The sequence below is a fragment of the Gymnoscopelus braueri genome, assembly GCF_963280865.1.
Source record: "Gymnoscopelus braueri genome assembly, chromosome: 4".
Lineage (NCBI taxonomy): Eukaryota > Metazoa > Chordata > Actinopteri > Myctophiformes > Myctophidae > Gymnoscopelus > Gymnoscopelus braueri.
The window spans coordinates 19,225,778-19,245,424 of record NC_137605.1 but is presented as its reverse complement, the minus strand read 5'-3'; the positions used below and the strand labels follow the sequence as shown (position 1 = coordinate 19,245,424).

The following is a 19,647-nucleotide window of genomic DNA, read 5'->3' as shown; positions in this document are numbered from 1 at the left end:
CACAGAGTATTTCTATATTGCAATATTGATACTTTTACTTAAGTAAAACATTTGATTACTTTTTCCACCACTGCTATAGTGCTACAAAAGTATGTCAAATCAATTGATGGGAGCAAAGAGCTGCCTTTTGGAGTTAAAGAAGGTAACAGGTACCTTATGTTATGCACCGGCCGTCTGCTGCACGTAGCAAGCGTGGCAGGCTGGCAGCAGAGGGAGCACGAGCCGTGCTCGTGGTGTCTGTGAATGAGAGAAGGAAAGGAAGGTAGACGCGCAGGCGCTCTACGTCGATCTTCACCACCACCGTTGTCATGGTTACTACACAATAGGAGCCGGGACAGGGGGCTGTGTGAAGGGGAGAGGGCGAGAGAGAGAGAGAGAGAGAGAGAGGAGAGAGAGAGAGAGAGAGAGAGAGAGAGAGAGAGAGAGAGGGCGAGAGAGAGAGAGAGAGAGAGAGAGATAGAGAGAGAGAGAGAGAGAGAGAGAGAGAGAGAGAGAGAGAGAGAGAGAGAGAGAGAGAGAGGCAAAGGGAGGAGGAGGTTTGCAGACCCGCTTGACTGGACACACCGCTGCAAAAGCTTTTTTTTCTCAGACTGACTCAAGTGTAGTGGCCTCGTCGTCTGGAGACAAGACAGACAGGCAGACAGACAGACAGACAGACAGACAGACAGGCAGACAGACAGACAGACAGACAGACAGGCAGACAGACAGGCAGACAGACAGACAGACAGACAGACAGACAGGCAGGCAGACAGACAGACAGACAGACAGACAGACAGACAGACAGACAGACAGACAGACAGACAGACAGAGACAAACGGACAGACAGGACGTTTTAGGTAACGTCGGACCTGCACACGGACAGAACAGATGCTATGGAAAGAGAGGCCTATTCATTATATTAAGGTGTTTTTAGGCTACAGATTAAATGAGGTGTCTTTACCCCCAGATGAATTCGGATTTAGATGGTTTGGTCATCATCATAAAAACAAGTCTCGCATTATTATTATGAATTATTAGATTGCATTTAATCCCTATCACCAACCACCTTTTAGCTAAGACTTTAGGCCTAGACTATATATTTTAAGGCCATATAAGAACAAAGAACGACTGTCTGTGTACGACTCATGGTTCATCACGAGAAAATATCCTCATCCTCCTAGCCCACATAGCTTTGGCCTACAGACAGAACCTTCCCCAGCAGCTAGCTTAAGCTTTAAGGTGACTGGAGGAGGGAGAAGACTGGCCATCGCAATAGAAAGAAAAACCCCTTCTCTCTCTCTCTCTCTCTCTCTGGTCCCCTCCCTCTTCAGAGTTGTGGCCCTCTCTCTCTCTCTGCACCTCCTTCTCCTCCCAGCTCCCTCCCTCCTCCTCCCCCCCTCTCTCTCTCTCTCTCTCCGAGCTCCCCCCTTTCCTTATGCAAATCACGCCCTCTTCTCGCTCTCTTTCTCTCACCCGACGTGCATCCCTCGATCCCTCCTCTCTCTCTCCTCGCTCACCCCTCCGTTAAAATATTGCGAGTGACTGTACCGAAAGGAGGGAGGCGGAAAAAAAAGTGCAAGTCGTCTTCTGCTCTTTCGGTAGGAAGAGAAGGGACGAAGGGGGGAGTGGGGGAACAAGGAAAGGGGCGAAGGGGGGTTGGGGGAAGAGGCGAGAGCGTATACGCATCAATTTGTACAGTCTCTCTCTCTCCACTGGCACCCCGTTTTACCTCCTCCTGCAACGACTTAAAAGAGAGAATTCTTCTGCATTATCTTGCTGGAGGAACCGTTATTACAATGTGAACCAGCAGCACCGACCGGGGCTCTTGTTTACAGAAGCGTGCGCTTCTCCGTGTGTGTGTGTGTGTGTGTGTGTGTGTGTGCTGTGTGTGTGTCAACGTGCAATATAAAAGAAAAAACAAGAGGAAAAAGGGGGGAGAATGAGAGAGAGAGAGAGGGGGACACGCATCGCTGGATATTATAGGTAAGGAGGAGAAAGGGGGAAAATGGATGCGATAAGTCTTAAGAATTTGAAGCTATTCCTTTTTGGGCCACGTTTGTGTGTTGTGTGTGTCTCTCCCTCCCCTTTCTTTCTTTGTGCGTTAATGATCATGCCCGTGCGTTATGGCTAATTTATAAGCTCCACCGGTAAATTAATGTTAATGATGTAAATGCCCAAGGCGCACTAAAACATTCCAAACCGAGAAAATCGGGGAACCGAGCCGGTGCTAAATGCCAGATCGCCATTCTATACCCAGCATTTCGGGGTTTTTTTGAGACGTGGAATTTGATCAAGAAAGAAACTGTGTGCTTTGCTGTGCTGGCATCCATTCTTCTGGCCGCCGACAACATACATGTATATGTGTGCTGCTGCTCAACATGGTGATCTGTCTCGTCCTAAGGTGGCAGCAACCCTCTGGCATCATGCTATAGAACAGCTTCCAGCCAGTTCCCCCTGCATGTGTATCAATAACATTCAGCAGGAAGAAAGAGAAGAAAGAGTGGTTGCAGTGCCTGCCTTGCTGCTTGTGCCTCGATCGGTGATGTAAGCAGTGCAACTGCATGCTGCTTTGCATCACATGCAGTGGTCGATTTGTTTATAATGCATGGACCCTGTGCGTGTGTGTGTACGTGCGTGCGTGCGAGAAAGAGAGAGAGAGAGGCCAGTGCTGATATATACTGTTGTATGTTATTGCTGTGTTTGCCTATTTGTTTATGGACCATGGCATCCATGAGACCAGCCTGTGAACCCATAGATAGACTAATAGCTGCCACCTGTAACTAACATTCACTTTCTATGCAGCAGGTCATTCATTTGGGCAACAACAGATATTTTCATTGCATATTAGGCTTATAATATAGGTATAGGCCATATATCATAACAATAGTCCCCTATTGTACATTCGTTAGGCATTTATATACAATGTGTCAGTCAATGTGCTTACTTGCTTAAGTATAGCAGTTGGTTTTCATTTTCACTCTTTGAGGAACTGCCTCAAGCAAGGAGGCATACTTATCTTTATTGCATGACTGACAATAAATATATGTTCGTCCATTGTATCTCTCAAGAAGTGTTTACTATGTGATGTGTACATAAATCTATATATGTAGTCCTCTAAATGGGCATGGGCAGTGCACCATGTACAGGCATCTCAGGTGATTGTAGCAGCTTGTCTGGACTGTAGATTCTACTATTATGATTGATTGAATCAGTCACTGCAGCATGCACTAATAATTAATGCATGGCCATGTGTAGTAGAGCTGCCACAGGATTCACTAGCTGTATCTGCTATGAATCACACACACACACACACACACACACACACACACACACACACACACACACACACACACACACACACACACACACACACACACACACACACACACAAACACACACGCGCGCGCACACACGCACACGCACACACACACACACACACACACACACACACACACACACACACACACACACACACACACACACACACACACACTCACACAAGCATTGTGTAGCTATTTACTGCCTGCTTGGTGAAGCATGCATGTTCGTTTGCTGCCCTAACTGTTCAGCTAAATATATATTTTATTTCACCCATTGTAAGAGCACTATTTATAGCCTCATTTAATATACATGAGTCCAATTTATTTCCACCATAGTGGTACATGAATGCATGGATTAAAATGGGCCTTTGTAGTGGCTTACCTATGAGGGCACACCCATGTGGATATAAGGATGTGTGTTCTAATGACATGGCGGAGGCTGGCTGTTTGGGGCGAGTAGCACTCGGTCTGTGTGAATCCGCTTGGTCATAACCAGGTCATGTGGGTTAACCACAAGTGGCTGCGGGTTTGGACTACTGTGGTGGAGGTGCTAGAGGGAAAAAGGGGCTCTGATTGGTCTTGATATTTACAGAATAATTTCTTGAGGTTCATTCAGTGTCTTGCAGACAGCCATGCTGAAAGAAGAGTGATTTCCTCATCAATATGTTTTTTGTTGATGTTTTTTAAATCTCATACAGAGTACACTAGAATAAAATAGAAACTTTATTGTCCAATGTCCACATGTGGAAATGTGGTATCTTTGGCTTCAGTGTGGTACAGACACTCACAGATGAATACGATAAAGTCACAACAATTCAGCACCGCACTATAGTACAATTACAATAGCATAACAGTAATCCATAACAGAGCTTGCAGTGCCTACCCCAGTTCACATCCGTCTATTCTCTGCAATTCACTCACTGCAATAGGGCCCAACTAAATAACACAACATACACACACATGTCCCAAACAAACCACAGTGCATTCTGCTGGCCATAGCCATAGGTCATGTGGGTTAGCCACATGTGTCTGTGGGTTTGAGTTGCTGTAGTGAAGGTGGATGGAGGTACGGGAAATTTGTCCTTTTTTAAGTCGTTTTTCTTCGCTAAGAGAGTAGAGTAGTGACAGGCAGAAAATGGTCCGGACAGTATCAGGAATCGAGCCAGTGACTAGCTGTCAAGCATTAGAGCCCATGTGGTTCGCACCCTAATCATCCGGATATCAGGTTGCCCCCGGATGGAGGTACGGAGGACATTTAACCACATGAACCCTATACTTCTTTGAATGGAGTCCCCCAGGGATCCATATTAGGCCCCCACTTTTTTCCGCCTACACAAATATCTTTGCCGGAAATAGCCAATCTACAAGCTCACAACATATTGTATTGCGATGCACTTGTAGATCTGCTGTTTTCGCTGAATGCTTGCCCCCAGAAGGTGGGTTCATGTGGTTAAGGCTATTGTATACTGGTTTGGTTCTGAACTTCTTCAAAGTAGTCATGTTGATGGAAAAATGCAAAAAAATGCTATAAATTTAAACTCCCAACCAAAAAACGTTTGCTGTAGCGAAAACGTATATGCTTTAATATTGAAGCCTTTTTTGTATTTTTTTTAAAGGAGTGACGTCATTCCACTCGCCTTCATGGTTATATACTTTATTGACACAGAATAGTTATGCTTAAGATGGTATGCCCAGGAGGAAGGCTGTGGGGAGATTCAGTCTCAGAACAGCATGGCGTACATCTGGCTGTGGATTCAAACATCATTGATGGACAGTGGACACATGAAACAAAAAATGTCTATGACTATATTATTCTGCACACACTTGTGTCCCTATTCTGGGTTGAACATTCATCAAAAATAGCAGATCTGCAAGTTCACAATGCATCGCAACGTGACACATTGTGAGCTTGTATATTGAGTATTTTCAGCTAAGAGATTTGGTGTAGACTCTAGTCTACACTGTAGAGGGATGAATGAGTGGACTCTAAGTATGCATAGGGTTATGTATAGGGTTTACGTTGTTAAACTAAATATTTCAAAACAGACTCTTGGAAAAGAACATTGATTTCTATGTGGGTCTCCCATGCAGGTAAAGATTGTGCAACTTTGTCTTATGTTTGTTTGTTTCTTGTTGCAGGTTTTTAGTAAATCACATGGACTAACTCTCAGCCTGCACAAAACGAGACAAAACCAGTTCACTCCCCTCAATGGCATGTGTTATAAAATGGACGATATAACGGAGCAACGATGAAAACGCGAACACACAAAGAATCGGTAAGAGCCAAACCCACGTCATTCTTCTGTAGTGATGTCAGAGTTATTTTTGTCTGCCTTCTTTTGTAGTCATGAAGGATGTAGAATTGTGAGATTGTGAGTAAGGTGACTAATTGATATTACTTAAGAAGTATATTTCTTTTTTTGCACCTCTACAATGGATTTGTGTATTTCCTTATTGTACATTGCTTCTAAGCAGTATCTGTGTTTCCAGCAAACGTGGTTGATAAGGCAATATGTTATTGTATCTTGTGACAGAATTTCATAATAGCTGAAGCTACCTTTGTATAATGCAAAATGGATATTCAAGAAAGTATTGAGAAGAGACAGATGGCATGTTTATCATTATTTACCCTCCTCTCCTTGCCTCTTCTCCGTGTCTTTCACGAATCTCCCCTCCCTCTTCTCCACTACTTTTTGCCTTCTATTTTCGGTCCACCCCTCAACCAACTTCTCTACATTAAAATATTACGCTTTCACCACAACCAATCATGCGTGGCGTTACGTTTTCATCTTCTATATAATTTCCTAACTCCTCTCACCCTGCTATGTTGTTATGTTTCATCATCTCCCGCCCTTGCCCTCAACTGTCTCCTCCTTTCCCTCCGCCCGCTGTTGGTGTTTCAGATGCCCATGCGCAGTGGGCGCAGGCGGGGGGCCAGCGAGGAGAGAAGGGGCCGGCGCCCACACCCCAGCCCCACTCGACCCGAACGCAACGACAGGCAGCCGGTTAGAGTCTTGATTTTGCTCTTTCTCTCCCTTCTTTCTTGTTTTGTTGTGGTGGAGTGACTTCACAGGCAATGTGCTTGTGTGTGTGTGTGTGTGTGTGTGTGTGTGTGTGTGTGTGTGTGTGTGTGTGTGTGTGTGTGTGTGTGTGCGTGTGCGTGCTCGCGCGCGTGCAACTGTGTGTGCGTGAAAGAGAGGTAGACAAGAAGAAACTGTCATTACGTATCAGTCCAAACCTTAATGAGTGTTTGTGTGTGTGTGTGTGTGTGTGTGTGTGTGTGTGTGTGTGTGTGTGTGTGTGTGTGTGTGTGTGTGTGTGTGTGTGTGTGTGTTTGTGTCCTCAGTATATGAGTCATCACCATGATTGCCACAGACATACCCTTGTTCTGCCAGTGTTGTTTGCTGGTGTATGTTTCAGCTTAACACATTGAACACTTTGAAGTTTTCTGTTCGGATTTGTTGTTGCATGTGTGTGTGCTTTGTGCACAAACGTGTGTTTGTGAATCTTTGTTCTAAAAACAGATGTAGGACTATTATGCACCACAGCACCACAATGACATTAAAACTTGTCTTTTTTATTTTTGTCAGCAGAGAAGCACTGGTGAGGAATTGACAGGAAATCGCTTCAATCGCAGATCACAAGGCCATGATTCATCTGAGAGTGAGGGAGAGCAAATTGTATCACCTCCAAAGAGGCAAAAAGTTCAGGTAATGCTACATTTCATGGCATTTGTTGTAACAGTTTGACATTAAAGTCACTCTTATCCAGAGTGACTTTACATTAGGTAACCAGATATGACTTCAGTGCCCTGCCCAAGGACACATAGTCAGGACACATGAGTGTTAAATACAAAGGTTGGTTGTTGCTGGCACCAAATCTGTAATCTTTTAGTTATGGGCTACTCTAACCACAGGGTCACTTACAATAGGTTTTTCATTCACACAGAAAGTCAATATGTTAACTCTATGTAATGTCTAAACTTATATTTTCATATTGTCTACTAATGACGTTCTGGGGTTTTCTCATCAGGATTCAGCCTCTACCCCAAACCCTCCAACGTCAACTCTCTCCACCGACAGTTCGGCTCCTTCTACGGTCCCGCCTCCAACCTCAGTCACCAGCCAGTCCCGCGAGAGTGACAATGAAGATGGCCAGTCCCAGGGTAGCAGGAGTTCGGTTGTAGGGAGCTTGGCAAATAGCAGCTGCAGTATCAGTAGTGGGCGTGACATAGACCAGGACAATCGCTCCTCGTCCCCGAGTCTCTCCGCCTCCCCTCTGGGCAGCTTGGACTCTGACTCTGATGGCCCTGACTCGCCAAAGCATGGAGAGAGGGAACGAGAGAAAGGGAAAGAGGGCGGGGCAGGGAAGTCGGTGGGAGAGGACAGGAGAACTGGCAGAGAGGGAAGAGGGGAGGAGCCCTGCGGAGATGGAGAAAAGAGGGATGGGGACGGAAGAATGGAGGACTGTCCGTCTCTCAAGCCCTCCTCCACCCCCTGCTCTTCCACCACTCTCGCTCCCTCTCTCCGAGGCGGATTGGGAGATTCTGCAAACGACAGCAATAGCGGGAGGAAGTCATATTTCTCCTTGGACTCGAAGTTGGTGTGCAAGGTGGAGTATGGCGGCCCGGACAATGTGCACGGTGGCAGCCGAATGAATCCCAAAGCCAACACGCAGTGCGTGACCAAGACAACCATCTCTGGGGGAGACTATCCCCACGGCAACCCCAGCATTTCCCACCCTCTGCCCCCTCCACCCTTACCTCCCCCACCTGCCCTGAAGCCCCTGGAGCTGGGAGGGCCCAACCTGCCCATCGAGGTAAAGACAGAGAGGGAAAAGCTGGAGAAGGGAGACAAGCTCATGGACAAGGCCCAGTCTACCCCTCCCTCCCTGTTACCACAGACCAGCCCACAAGCCCAAACCCAGGCCCACTCCCAGTCCCAACCCCAGCCCTCCCCCCACCCGCACCACTACAGCCCCGCCGCTGGCTGGCAGGGTGGCACGGCGACCGGTTGCCAGGGGAGCTGGGGCTATACCCGCTACCCTGGCAACCACCACCCGCATCAGCCCCCGGTACAGCAGCAGCAGCTCCCCTCCGTTTACAACCCTCCGTCCTCTCGCCACTCCTCCTCCCACCCCTCTTACCTCCCCCACCCTCACCCTCACCCCCACAGGGAGTACCTGCCCAGGTACACCGGTGGGGGAGGGGACAGAGAGAGGGGGGCTGCAGGAGAGAGGGAGAGGGGAGTGAGGGGGGAGTGTGGGGGCAGGGAGATCAATAGGGAGTTCTCAGCTCCCTTGGGCAATAGTGGCAACAATAGCAGCGGGGGTAATAATAATAACAATAATAATAGCACTTGTGGTGGTATGGGCGGGCCCAACAGCATTCAGAGCCGGGAGTTTGGGGGCCAGTCGGTGGGTCAGAACCGGGAGTTCCCTGGTTCTGGGAGAGACGGGCCTACCATGGGTCCAGGAGGAAGAGACTTTGCTCCAGCTTTCAGAGAGAGGGAGAGAGAGAGAGAAAGAGAAAGAGAGAGGGATGGAGGGAGAGAATTCCCACCACCAAATCAAAACCAGAACAGAGACTTTAGTGGGCCCAATGGAGCTGGAGCCGGGCATCCTAGAGATAAAGAGGGGGGCAGATGGGGTGAGTTTGGGGGTCAGACAAGAGAGGTGGGAGGCAACAACAACCCTAACAACAACCCTGGACCCCAGGGGAACCAACCTAGCTCCACCAGTGGGCTTCCCGCCGCCCCAATGCTGAACCGGGACCCTCCAGCATCACCCCAAAATAACTCCGGCCACCCTCCTCACTCCTCCCTGCCACCTCACCCCCATCCACATCCGCCAAACTCGTCCAGCCGAGACTACCCACCTTCTATGGACCAAGGACAGACCCCGCCTTCTGGGGCAGACCACTTTCATAGGGAGTACCCCCCTCCTGCTGGAGGGAAAGAGTTCCCCACTGGCACGCAGCCCTCTACCGGGCCAAATCGAGAATTTCTCAACTCTCCTGGGGTGACCCCAAACCTTGTACGAGAGTACTCTGGGCCCGGGGGGCCTCAGCACCCTCACCCGCCCCACCCTCACTACCAGGCAGGGCCCAGGGACAGAGACAGGGACAGGGACTCTAACTTGCGAGAGTCTACGCTTTACCAAAACCGTGGCGGTGGCCCCAATCAGCCCCCTGCCCTCTCTCCTTCTTCCTCATCTTCCTCCTCCTCCTCTGCCCATCACGGACACCCTCCGAACGCTCCATATCCCCCTCCCCCACCTCCACCCCCTCTCCCTTTACCCCAGACCTCCCATGCCCAGCCGCCTTCGTCGGGCATGGGACCCAATCACACACGTCCTCCCCATTACCAATCCTCCAATCAGACTCCTCCAACACCCCTCTCTCCGCTGCCCAGCCCATCGACTAACCAGATGGGGAATTTCTCAAATTTTCCTCCCGGCTCCTCCTCCTCTTCCTCCTCTGGGCCCAACATGCCACTTCCTGGTTCGGGTGTGTCGTCCACCTGTTCACCTGGCTGTCGCCCTCCCCCCTTCCACGGCACTTTGAGCAGCCACCCTCCGTTCGGTGGACCCTATCACTCTAATGGGAGTGGCGGAGGCTCTAACATGGCCAGCAGCAATAGCAGCAGTAATATGCCCAACATCAGCAATAGCAGCTCACAGTCCCTCTCGCCTCAGAACGCATCCAAGGGACCTCCCCCGCCTCTTAGTAACCACAGCAACAACAGCAGCAACAACAATGGCACTTCCACCTCGGTTTCTAGTTCTTCCCTTCCCGGAGATGGGCACTCTGATTCGCCGACAGGTCCCCTTATGCCAACTGTCATCAAGGAGGAGCCAATTGAGGAGCGGGAGGAGAGCGAAAGTCCGCCCCCATTGTTGAGAAGCCCCTCCCCTGAGCCCAAGCCGGTGGACATTCCGATACATGCCAGCCAATCAGCACGGTAATAAAACAGGATCCCAATTAGGATCATCCTAATTGAGTCTGTCAGTACGGTCACTAGTTGATGTTTGCATTTATCTTCAATTCTGTAATTACCTAGGATGGAGATTATGATAATGGTAGTGATAAAGGCAAATGTTCACATGGTGAGAGAATGATCTCTCTATAATCTATTTTATCCTGACTTTTAAACTAAACTGTTGCATGCCAGTCTAGTGTTGATTGCTAATGGTGACTGTGTGTGTGGGTGTGTGTGTGGCTGTGAGCACTGTCTCCAGGTTTCACAGGGTTCTTGATCGTGGCGGTAATTCCTGCGCCCGCAGTGACGTTCTCTTCGTCCCGCTGGACGGCTCCAAGCTGTGGAAGAAGAGAAACGAGATGATCGAGAGGGCACGCAGGGAGGTGGAGCAGAGGGCCAGAGACCTGCGAGAGAAAGAGAGGGAGCGAGAGAGGGAGAGAGAGAGAGAAAGAGAGCTGGAGAGGCATCTACAGGTTAGGATATTAGAGGAGCAAAAATAAGTGATCTCTCCATAACATTTGCTATTATTCACCATGTTTAATCGGATACTAGATTCAAGACTTTATTTTGTCACATGCTCATGTGCAGTGAGATGTTGGTGCGGTAGACTCCGCCAGAGTGTAGAAGTACAATACAAGTAGTGTCAAACCTATATAGTACAAGATATAATACAATATAATAAGTAAGGTAATGAATACAGTTATAATACAAGTAAGGTACTGCTAGTATTAATCAGTAATACAGCAATTAATACAGTGTGGTGTAAACATAATAAGTGTGTCATGGGTGGGTCATCACCATTCAGCATATTAGCATTTGCTTCTAGTTTCAAAGTCCAGGGGTCCTTGAGGGAGTTCGTGTGGGTCCCCAGAGTTATTCAATTTCACTATTATTCAGTCAACATAAAAAATTTAATTAATTGTGTATTCTGTCAGTATGAATCAATATCACCATTATGAATCTACAATTATGACATTTAGACAATTAGATGGTATTAAAATAAACCTTTTCATATCACAGGCAGATTATTTGAAATGGGGGTCCTTAACGTAATGAAAGTCAGTTTGGGGACCCCGAAACCGTGACATGAAGTTTGAAAACCCCTGTCCTTAAACTATTGATTTGCATCTTTTTGGGTGTGTATTCTTTGAGAATTCTGAAATTAGAGGTAAAGCGAGTCCAGGCAGACGAGAATGATGATGTTTCTTAATTTCTCTGATTCTCTGCAGCAGCAGAAAGATGCCAACAACAACGCAGCTGTTAATGCACGACACGCCTCCTCTCTCTTCTTCCCCTCGTCGTCCCCCATCATCCTCGACCCTTCATCCCCCGCCTCTTCCTCAGCCAACTCAGCCTCCCACCCTCAGCCTCACCAGCACCACCCATCTCACCCACATCATGCCCACCTCCACCCCTCGCACCAACTCCACCCCTCCCTTTCTCACTCCATCCCTCATTCCCTCCTGATCCCATCCATGGGAGGGGCGTCAGCAATGGTCGGTGGCCACCAAGGGGGCCTGGGAATTGGCATAGGTGGTCCATATCTTGGCCCTGACACGCCAGCGCTGAGGACCCTGAGTGAGTACGCTCGGCCCCATGCCATGTCCCCCCTCGGGATGGCTCGCCAGGGACACCACCCCCACATCCACCACGGACACCCCCATGTTCATCCCTCCTTCTTCCTGCCTCAATTCCAGAACCATGCCATGGCACACCCGCACCACATCCCCACTGATGCTGCCACAGCGGCGGCCATCTTGGGCTTCTTATATGGGAACCCGGAAGTAGCGAACCACGCTGGGATGGGGGGCCATGGCGGTATGGGTGGTGCGGGGTTGGGAGGAATGGGGTTTCCGCACGCGATGGCGGCCCACCGGGATCGCATGAAGCCGGGGTTTGAGTTCAAGAGCGAGGAGAGGGTGTACCCACCCATGTCTGACCCCACCGCGCTCGCTCTCGCCCACGCCCACGCCCACTCCCACTCGCATCACGCCCACGCCCATGCCCACGCTCACGCCCATTCCCACGCGCACTCCCTGCTCCTCGGGGGAGGCGCGGCAGGAGCCGGCGAGGTGGCGATCTACGGCACCCCCCCTCCCCAGGCCCAGCAGCCAGGGCCGCCTCCACACCTCCAGAACGCGGCACTGGCCCCCGTGACACGGCCCCCCAACCCCCCCGCCCCTCAGTCCCTCTCTAACCCTCCGCCCTCCTCCCTGAACCCTCCCTCGCTGCCCTCTCATCCTGCGTCTGCTCCGCCAGTGGCCGGCGCCCCCCCGCCTCCGGCGGGCCCCGCCTCGGCTCCCCCGGCTGCGCCTCCTCCGGCTCCCGCCCAGGCCCCCTCTAACCCCGCTTCGTCCCTCCACCACCCGGCGTCCCATGCTTCTTTTCCCAGCTCCTTACCCTCTCACCCGGCTCCGCCGCCCCCCGCCGCGACCACTCCCACTGAAAGCTTCCCCTCCGCCGCCCGCTCGCCCGCCTCCAGCGACAGAGAGAGGAGCGGGGAGAGAGAGCGAGACCGGGAGAGAGACAGAGTGAGCTTGCCAACTGCTGCAGACAGAGAGCGAGAGAGAGAGAGGGAGAGAGAACGAGGGGGAAGTGCCGGAGGCGGAGGGGCGAGTGGAGGAGGTGGTGGAACGGGAGGAGGAGGAGGAGGAGGGGGAGGAGGAGGAGGAGGAGGAGGAGGCGGAGCAGGAGGTGGAGGGGAGAATCTGGGTCGCCTTCAGAATCAGATGTTGAACGTGACGCCTCATCATCACCAGCACTCACACATCCACTCCCACCTACACCTACACCAGCAAGACACAGGTACCCACTCTGCTGCTATCTCACATACCCTCTCTGGGACTCTGAACCTTAAAGGAGTAGTTTTTTTTTGTCGCATTCCTAAGCCAATAATTTGATGGCTGGGTGTATTTCAGGTAGGAGACACAAAGAGTATACTTTGTGTCTCCTACCGGAGACATTAGCATCTTTCCGTCGGTAATCAAATTATTGGCTTAGGAATGCGACAAAAACAAATCCATGAATTCAAGGCTTAATGGGGTGTGCAATTGATGTACTTTTTTGGGTGAACTACTCCTTTAAGCTTAAACACTTAAGGCCAATAACTGTTCCTTCCGACGTCGGGGAAAAAAAAACGAATGCACAAGTTCTGTGGAAAAGTTCTGAGACCAACCATCGGAAGTTCAGAATGATGTCAATTTGTAGTTCTATCACCTCCCTTTCCGAACAAATGTTCGGACGTCGGAAGGAGCATGTATTGGGCTTTAATCCGTATTTCGAAAATCGTGAAAATGCTCATGAGCTTTGTAGATCTGCTAGAGCTTGTAGATCTGCCTTTTTATTGAAAGGTTTCACCTATAATAACATGGCAATTTGAAATGTTTAAATTAAATGCTAAGTGCTGTAGCTAAGTACTGTACAAGTTATCTTGGCGCTAGACTCCTCTAGCCTTGAAAACAGATCCAGTGTCCCAGTGGTTAATTTATACTCCTTTTCCTTTACACAATGGTGTCGCTTGCTGACAAGATCGGTTCTTTTTGCCACACCGTGGCAACACCTTTATACTACGGTGTACAAATCGGGCTTTATATCGGGCATCCTTATACCTGAAATGTTGTTTGCACAGCTCTAAATATTTCATTACAAAATACAATAACATGATCATTTTAAATTGTTTATAATAATAATGATAATAATAATAATAATAATAATAATAATAATAATAATAATAATAATAATATATAAAGTATATTCCTTGACTGTTATTAAATACATCCTGTTTTTGTCTCTTACATCATTGGCCCCCAGCGGCGGGCGGGGTTCACCCCCTGATGGACCCGTTGGCATCGGGGTCTCCTCTGGCGCGCCTCCCGTACCCAGGGGCCACGTTGGGCACCCCCATCCTGGCCCACCCTCTCACTGACAGCGAGGTTCTCCGGCAACAGCTCTTCGGTGAGGAGAAGGATCCTCGTCCATGTACTCAATTCAATTTCTTCTTCAGATATTATAATGCTATATATAATATAGATTCTCTATACTGACCTGCAAAGGAAAAGAACGGCAGTAACACCTTGTGTTGGGGTTCCTCTGTGGCTAGTCCACTGAAAATGAGGCAGAGAGTAGTGGGGGCACAGGAGGAAGGCACTGGTGGGATTTGCTCTGGGCAGTTATGCTTCATTTATAATTTGTTGTGCGCTGGTGTAAAATCTAATCTACCAGATGACAATGCGTCGCAATGCAGTGCATCGTGAGCTTGTAGATCGGCTATTTTCGGGTCACGACATCACCGTGTAACGAATTATAATCAGACTTTAGTGTATTTACTGTTTGGGTTCACATGTACTGTTTGTGTGTCCCACAGTTGAAATGTCATTAGTGGGGTTTAGATATCATATCAACAAAAGAATAACTAAAGATTATTCAGGAGATAAACTGAAGTAATTTCTTTCAGTTTCAATGCTCCTGCAGTTACTGCTGTTTGTCTTTGCAGGGCAATATGGTGCCCAAAGTTTTTGTAAGCCAATTTTAGACAAAAAATTATAGCGGTGTCCTTTTGCCCTGTTCCATCTCCTCTTTTTGTTCTCCTCCACGTGCCTCCCTGCACCTCTTCTCTGCGCCTGGTTCCGTGCCTTCCTAGGTGCTCCCTTCCGTGACCTGCCCCAGCCGTCCTCTCTGTCTGGTCCCATGTCAGCAGCCCATCAGCTCCAGGCCATGCAGCAGGCCCAGAGCGCTGAGCTGCAGATCCAGAGACTGGCCCTGGAACAGCAGTGGATCCACCATCATCACCACCACTCCCTCACCCAGGACGAGTACTACAGGTACACTCACTTCACTCAGGGCTCAAGTTACAGATGGCTAACATATTATCATTAACCTGTATGATATAATGGTAGTGTCATAAATTCCAATTTGAGTTAGTTTGCTTTTCTGAAATCTGGATTGAAATTATACATGGGCCTTGAATGTGTATGTTGCAGAAGGGTGTTCCATGCTAGTGTTTAGGATTTAAAAATACATTTGTCTAAATGCAAATTACTGTTGTATTGTGGTTGGAGCTTTTTGAGAGGGAGAGGTGATTCTTTGTGTGTGTGTTGAAAGCATCTTTGAATATTTAAAGGGGCATGAAACCTTAGGCCGATTTTGTAGCCTGTTTTCCTGTACAAGTTAAAAACTAGAGCAGGGAGAAACATGGCAGGTGCTGATCTTAGTACACTGTGATGTAAGCAGCACAGCTGCAGAAAATAAAATGTATAATGGAGTTACAGATGGTATATTTGAGTGCCATTGTGCAAGCATTCACCGTTGTCAATATTATTGTCAATGCTTGCACATTAGCACACCTAAATCTAACATACCCATTATTAAAGTCTTACTGCGTAACATCCATTTTAGTAGTCTTTTTGGTGACACCTCTGGTAGCTCCAATTCCCAGAATTCAGTTTGAAACAAAACCACGGAAGTACCGCTCCAAAACAAATGCTTCAGGGCCCTTGCTAGGTTATTTTGGAAAGCAACAACGTTTTCAGAAACGGTATGTATTAACTTTAAAATGAACGTAAATAAATAAATTTCTGGGCAGATATTCCGTGACAAAAAAAGTGATTCGAGAAGTTCTAAAAAAAAAAACACGTTTATGTAGGATCATTCCACATAAGAAACATTTGTTTAATTGATAACATTGCACAATATGACTTTAATTTTATTGACTGCAGCTGCACTGCACAGCACAGTGTAAAAAGGCTGACACCTGTTTTTAGCCTTCTGTAGTTTTGAACCTGTACAGGAATATGAACTACAAAATCGGCATAGGGTTTCGTTCCCCTTTAACTGAAGTGGCAAATCCGGCAATCAGATAGTGAAGGTGAAGGGGCTTGAATCCCAACTGTATATTTAACCACTGCCTGGACTAGTTGCGAATCTCACATGGTTTTCCCCTTTGACCTTTTAGTCACCTGAAGAAAGAGAGTGACAAGAGCCTGTGAGGGCAGGACGACACGTACACCAAAAGGGAAAAAACTAAACAAAAACAAAAGCACTGCAAAACCACAGAAGAAACAAAGACCCCAAATGCATCGTGAACGGACACACACGTTGCGGCTGAATGAAGGAAATGTAATGATTGTGAAGGAGTTTATATATAAGTAATGGAGGAGCGCAAACATTGGACACAGCCCCTTGCGTTAGCCGTACCATGTTCTGACGAGACCCCGAAACTCTGGCGCTTCCCTCCTGTTATGTTCTTGAACTCCAGTCTGTTTTGTATTGTGCTCTGTACAGTATATTAGGTGAGGGTGGGGTGGGGGTGGGGGGCAACAGTGATGAAGTACATTATGTGTAATATACCTTTATGCCAGAAGGAATGTGTACTGTACATGAGTCTCTCTTTTATGTCATTGCATGTAGCTAGGCGCTTAATTCTGAACTGGTGGAACTCTCGGTTTCTACTTTTAGTAATTGACCCCCTCTTTTGTATCGGAGGGGTGTTCTATGCGTATGCATGAGACCAGCGATTTTAGTGTTATCTTATGTTTTACGATCAATAGTATTGTTATTATGATTAATGTTGTCTGTTTGTTGATAATGATATAATTATATATACATATTATTTGTATTATTATTTTTTTACATTTTCATGGTATGGCAAGTCAGTTTTTAGTTTCTTTTTTTATTTTCAATTTACCTTGTGAAACGAGATGCAAATGCAAACAATGACGACAACAACAAAAAAAAATCTGAAAATAAATTATAATCTTTTTTGGTAGTCTCTTGCGTTATCCGTGAGTGCCTTTTCACTCTCTCTCTGTCTCTCTGTCTCTCTCTCTCTCTCATTCTCTCACATACATCCAGACTTCTTGCTCCCTCTCTTTGTTTTATACAAGTCACTCATGCACAAAGCATATCGAATTCCTCACTCTCCTCCCCCTCCCCCCATTTTTTTCTGACTCTCTCTCTCTCTCGCCATCGCTCTCTCCCTCCCTCTCTTGGCGAGAGTGTAGCTAATAGGAGACACATGGGATGAGTGCGAGACATGGGAGTGGAGTCGCTCCACTGCACACCAGTCGCCCCGTAGAGCGAGCATTCCATACCGCACTGTAAAACTATAGAGAGGGGAATGAAAAGGAGGAGCTGAGGGAATGTGATTTAGTGGGGCTGTTAACGGCTCATGTATGTGTGTGTTCTCACTGCGACCAATACACCCCCCTTCTCTCTCCAGCACCAGCTGGACTGCTATCAAGAGAATATGACCTTCATTTTACAGAATTACTTTAGGCATACAGATTCCGGACTGCTTTGTCCATGCCTAAGATATAAACTTGCATATTACGGACATGGGTTGTGTGAAGTCTGAATGTAGAAGTAGCACAAAGTTAAATAATTCATGATCATATTACCTGCTGCCTGCTTGGTGTTCTGTGTTCCTTGTGAAGTATCTGGTGAACCGGTCGCAATTCCTATTAGTACAAGCATACAGGTTAAGGCTGCTTATACCCTACTTTAAGATGAAATGCAAGTCTTGTAGCTGTTGCAGGCATTGTCTTATTACCTGCTGATCGTATCTTGTTGTTCCTTGTCCTGTTAAGCTAATGAAGTGGCATACACACCTGTTAGTAGACACCCATGTGTGTGCTGTCTTCTTAATACAATTAAAACCACCGTCATACTGACGAACCACTGACAACAAACAAGAGTCATCAGAGATTATTAGAGTTAAGATGCTGACAGTGGATTTAAGACATAATGGTGAAGCTACTGGATGTGGCTTGAGTTCCAGCTGTGGTATGTAGGTTGTGTGGCGATAAAAAGTCACCTTGAATAAGTGTGTCGACATAATGTAAAGTATCTTCAGGCTGGGACGAATCTGATTTTGCCCTCTAGTGTCATCACATCTGGGAGATATTCTTAGAACTCCATCAGTCCTTTGCCAGGGTGAATGAGGACAATGTCAGAAGTATGAAGGATGTGTAGGCAACCTTTTTATTTCTAGGACTCCGATCCAGTACTACCTTCCTTATTCTACTATCAGCAAGACTGGATGTTTTGTATGCAAGTCTCAATTAGACAAATTGCCTTGTTGATATGGTAGTAAACTATTAATTTCAGGAAAAACACAGCATAAGACATTAGTTACACATAACTACAGCCCTAGTATAATATCAATTACTTATACTACTGTATATGCAGGGACAAAACATCTAACTCAATCCCACAGGTAGAATAATTCAGTTTATTATTATTTATTTATCGATATATTTATTTGTACCTTATTCACATCCCAGATAGGTGGGGTCTTGCCACATCAGGCAGGACAATTCCATGAGTGTAAATCAGATAAATCTGCCTGATTGTCTGAAATTTATGGCCCTCATAGTATTGCACAATATCAGTATGTGACTAAATTCAAGCCTTCTCGTCCTCCAACTAACTTTAAAGAAGCACAATGAATTATTCACAATTACTATTTGATCCAGGTCTGTTAGACTGTTATTAATCTTTTATTTTATATATTAATTAAGTGTAAGTTATGCTTTGTCGCACAAGTATGCTCTCTGACAATAACTGGTTTGGTTTTCAAATGAAAAATGCGATATGTTATTTATCAGTGAAACTGTTGTGCAGTGAAGCATAAATTAGACATTTAAGTTACTGACTATTAGTTCTCTAAGTCAATTAATAGTCAAGAGAAGACAGGGTCATACAAGGTCATCAATATCTAACTTCCAAATCATGCTAAATATTGCATCCCTTGATCACACACACACACACACACACACACACGCACACACACACACACACACACACACACACACACACACACACACACACACACACACACACACACACACACACACACACACACACACACACGTTGTATGTATTAAAAACATGCCTATACACATCCACACCTCAGGAAGAAGCAGACAGTTGAAGCTTTGACCATGTGAGACAGCTTGAGTACAGCGACACGTAGGCCACATCCCAGGAGTAACACCCATGGGGACTCAGCAGACGTTAATGGTAGAACCCCTGCACCACTCTGATTCCAGTGTATTAACTTATTTTATTACCCTGTAGACCTCTTTTGTCAGTGTCAGACTGGGTATCTCCTTTTGTTACCAAATGCTTCATTAGTCACTGCATGTTCCTCATTAATCAGATTAATCTTCTAGCAATTAACTGGGTGCTGCCATTAGGTTAATTTGGAAACCCTTTAATTTGCAATGGCCTTATTTCAGTGTTAACCTGAGTATAAATCTCTTGAAATGTATGGAATCAAGAATTAAAAGGGGCTTATTTGTCACTCACTCATTGCTTGTAATTTTGTTAAGCACATTTTTATTACGGTATTTTTTATGCTCTTGCAACATGTA

At 47.0% G+C, this 19,647-nt stretch overlaps 1 protein-coding gene across 2 annotated transcripts; it reads left to right on the top strand.

Moving 5' to 3' along the window:
• The first annotated feature begins 1,703 nt into the window (after positions 1–1,703).
• Positions 1,704–17,042, top strand: atn1 (atrophin 1). Of its 2 annotated transcripts, none has more exons than XM_080427645.1 (10): positions 1,704–1,962; positions 5,439–5,575; positions 6,203–6,304; positions 6,890–7,009; positions 7,332–10,258; positions 10,536–10,749; positions 11,506–13,081; positions 14,087–14,230; positions 14,916–15,096; positions 16,227–17,042. In XM_080427645.1, exons 2-10 carry the CDS (start codon positions 5,549–5,551, stop codon positions 16,258–16,260), a joined length of 5,325 nt encoding a protein of 1,774 aa, XP_080283771.1. In that variant the 5' UTR covers positions 1,704–1,962; positions 5,439–5,548; the 3' UTR covers positions 16,261–17,042. The 2 variants fall into 2 exon arrangements, with proteins under 2 accessions (XP_080283771.1, XP_080283770.1); XM_080427644.1 differs by having other exon boundaries at positions 14,087–14,254.
• Positions 17,043–19,647: the final 2,605 nt, after the last annotated feature.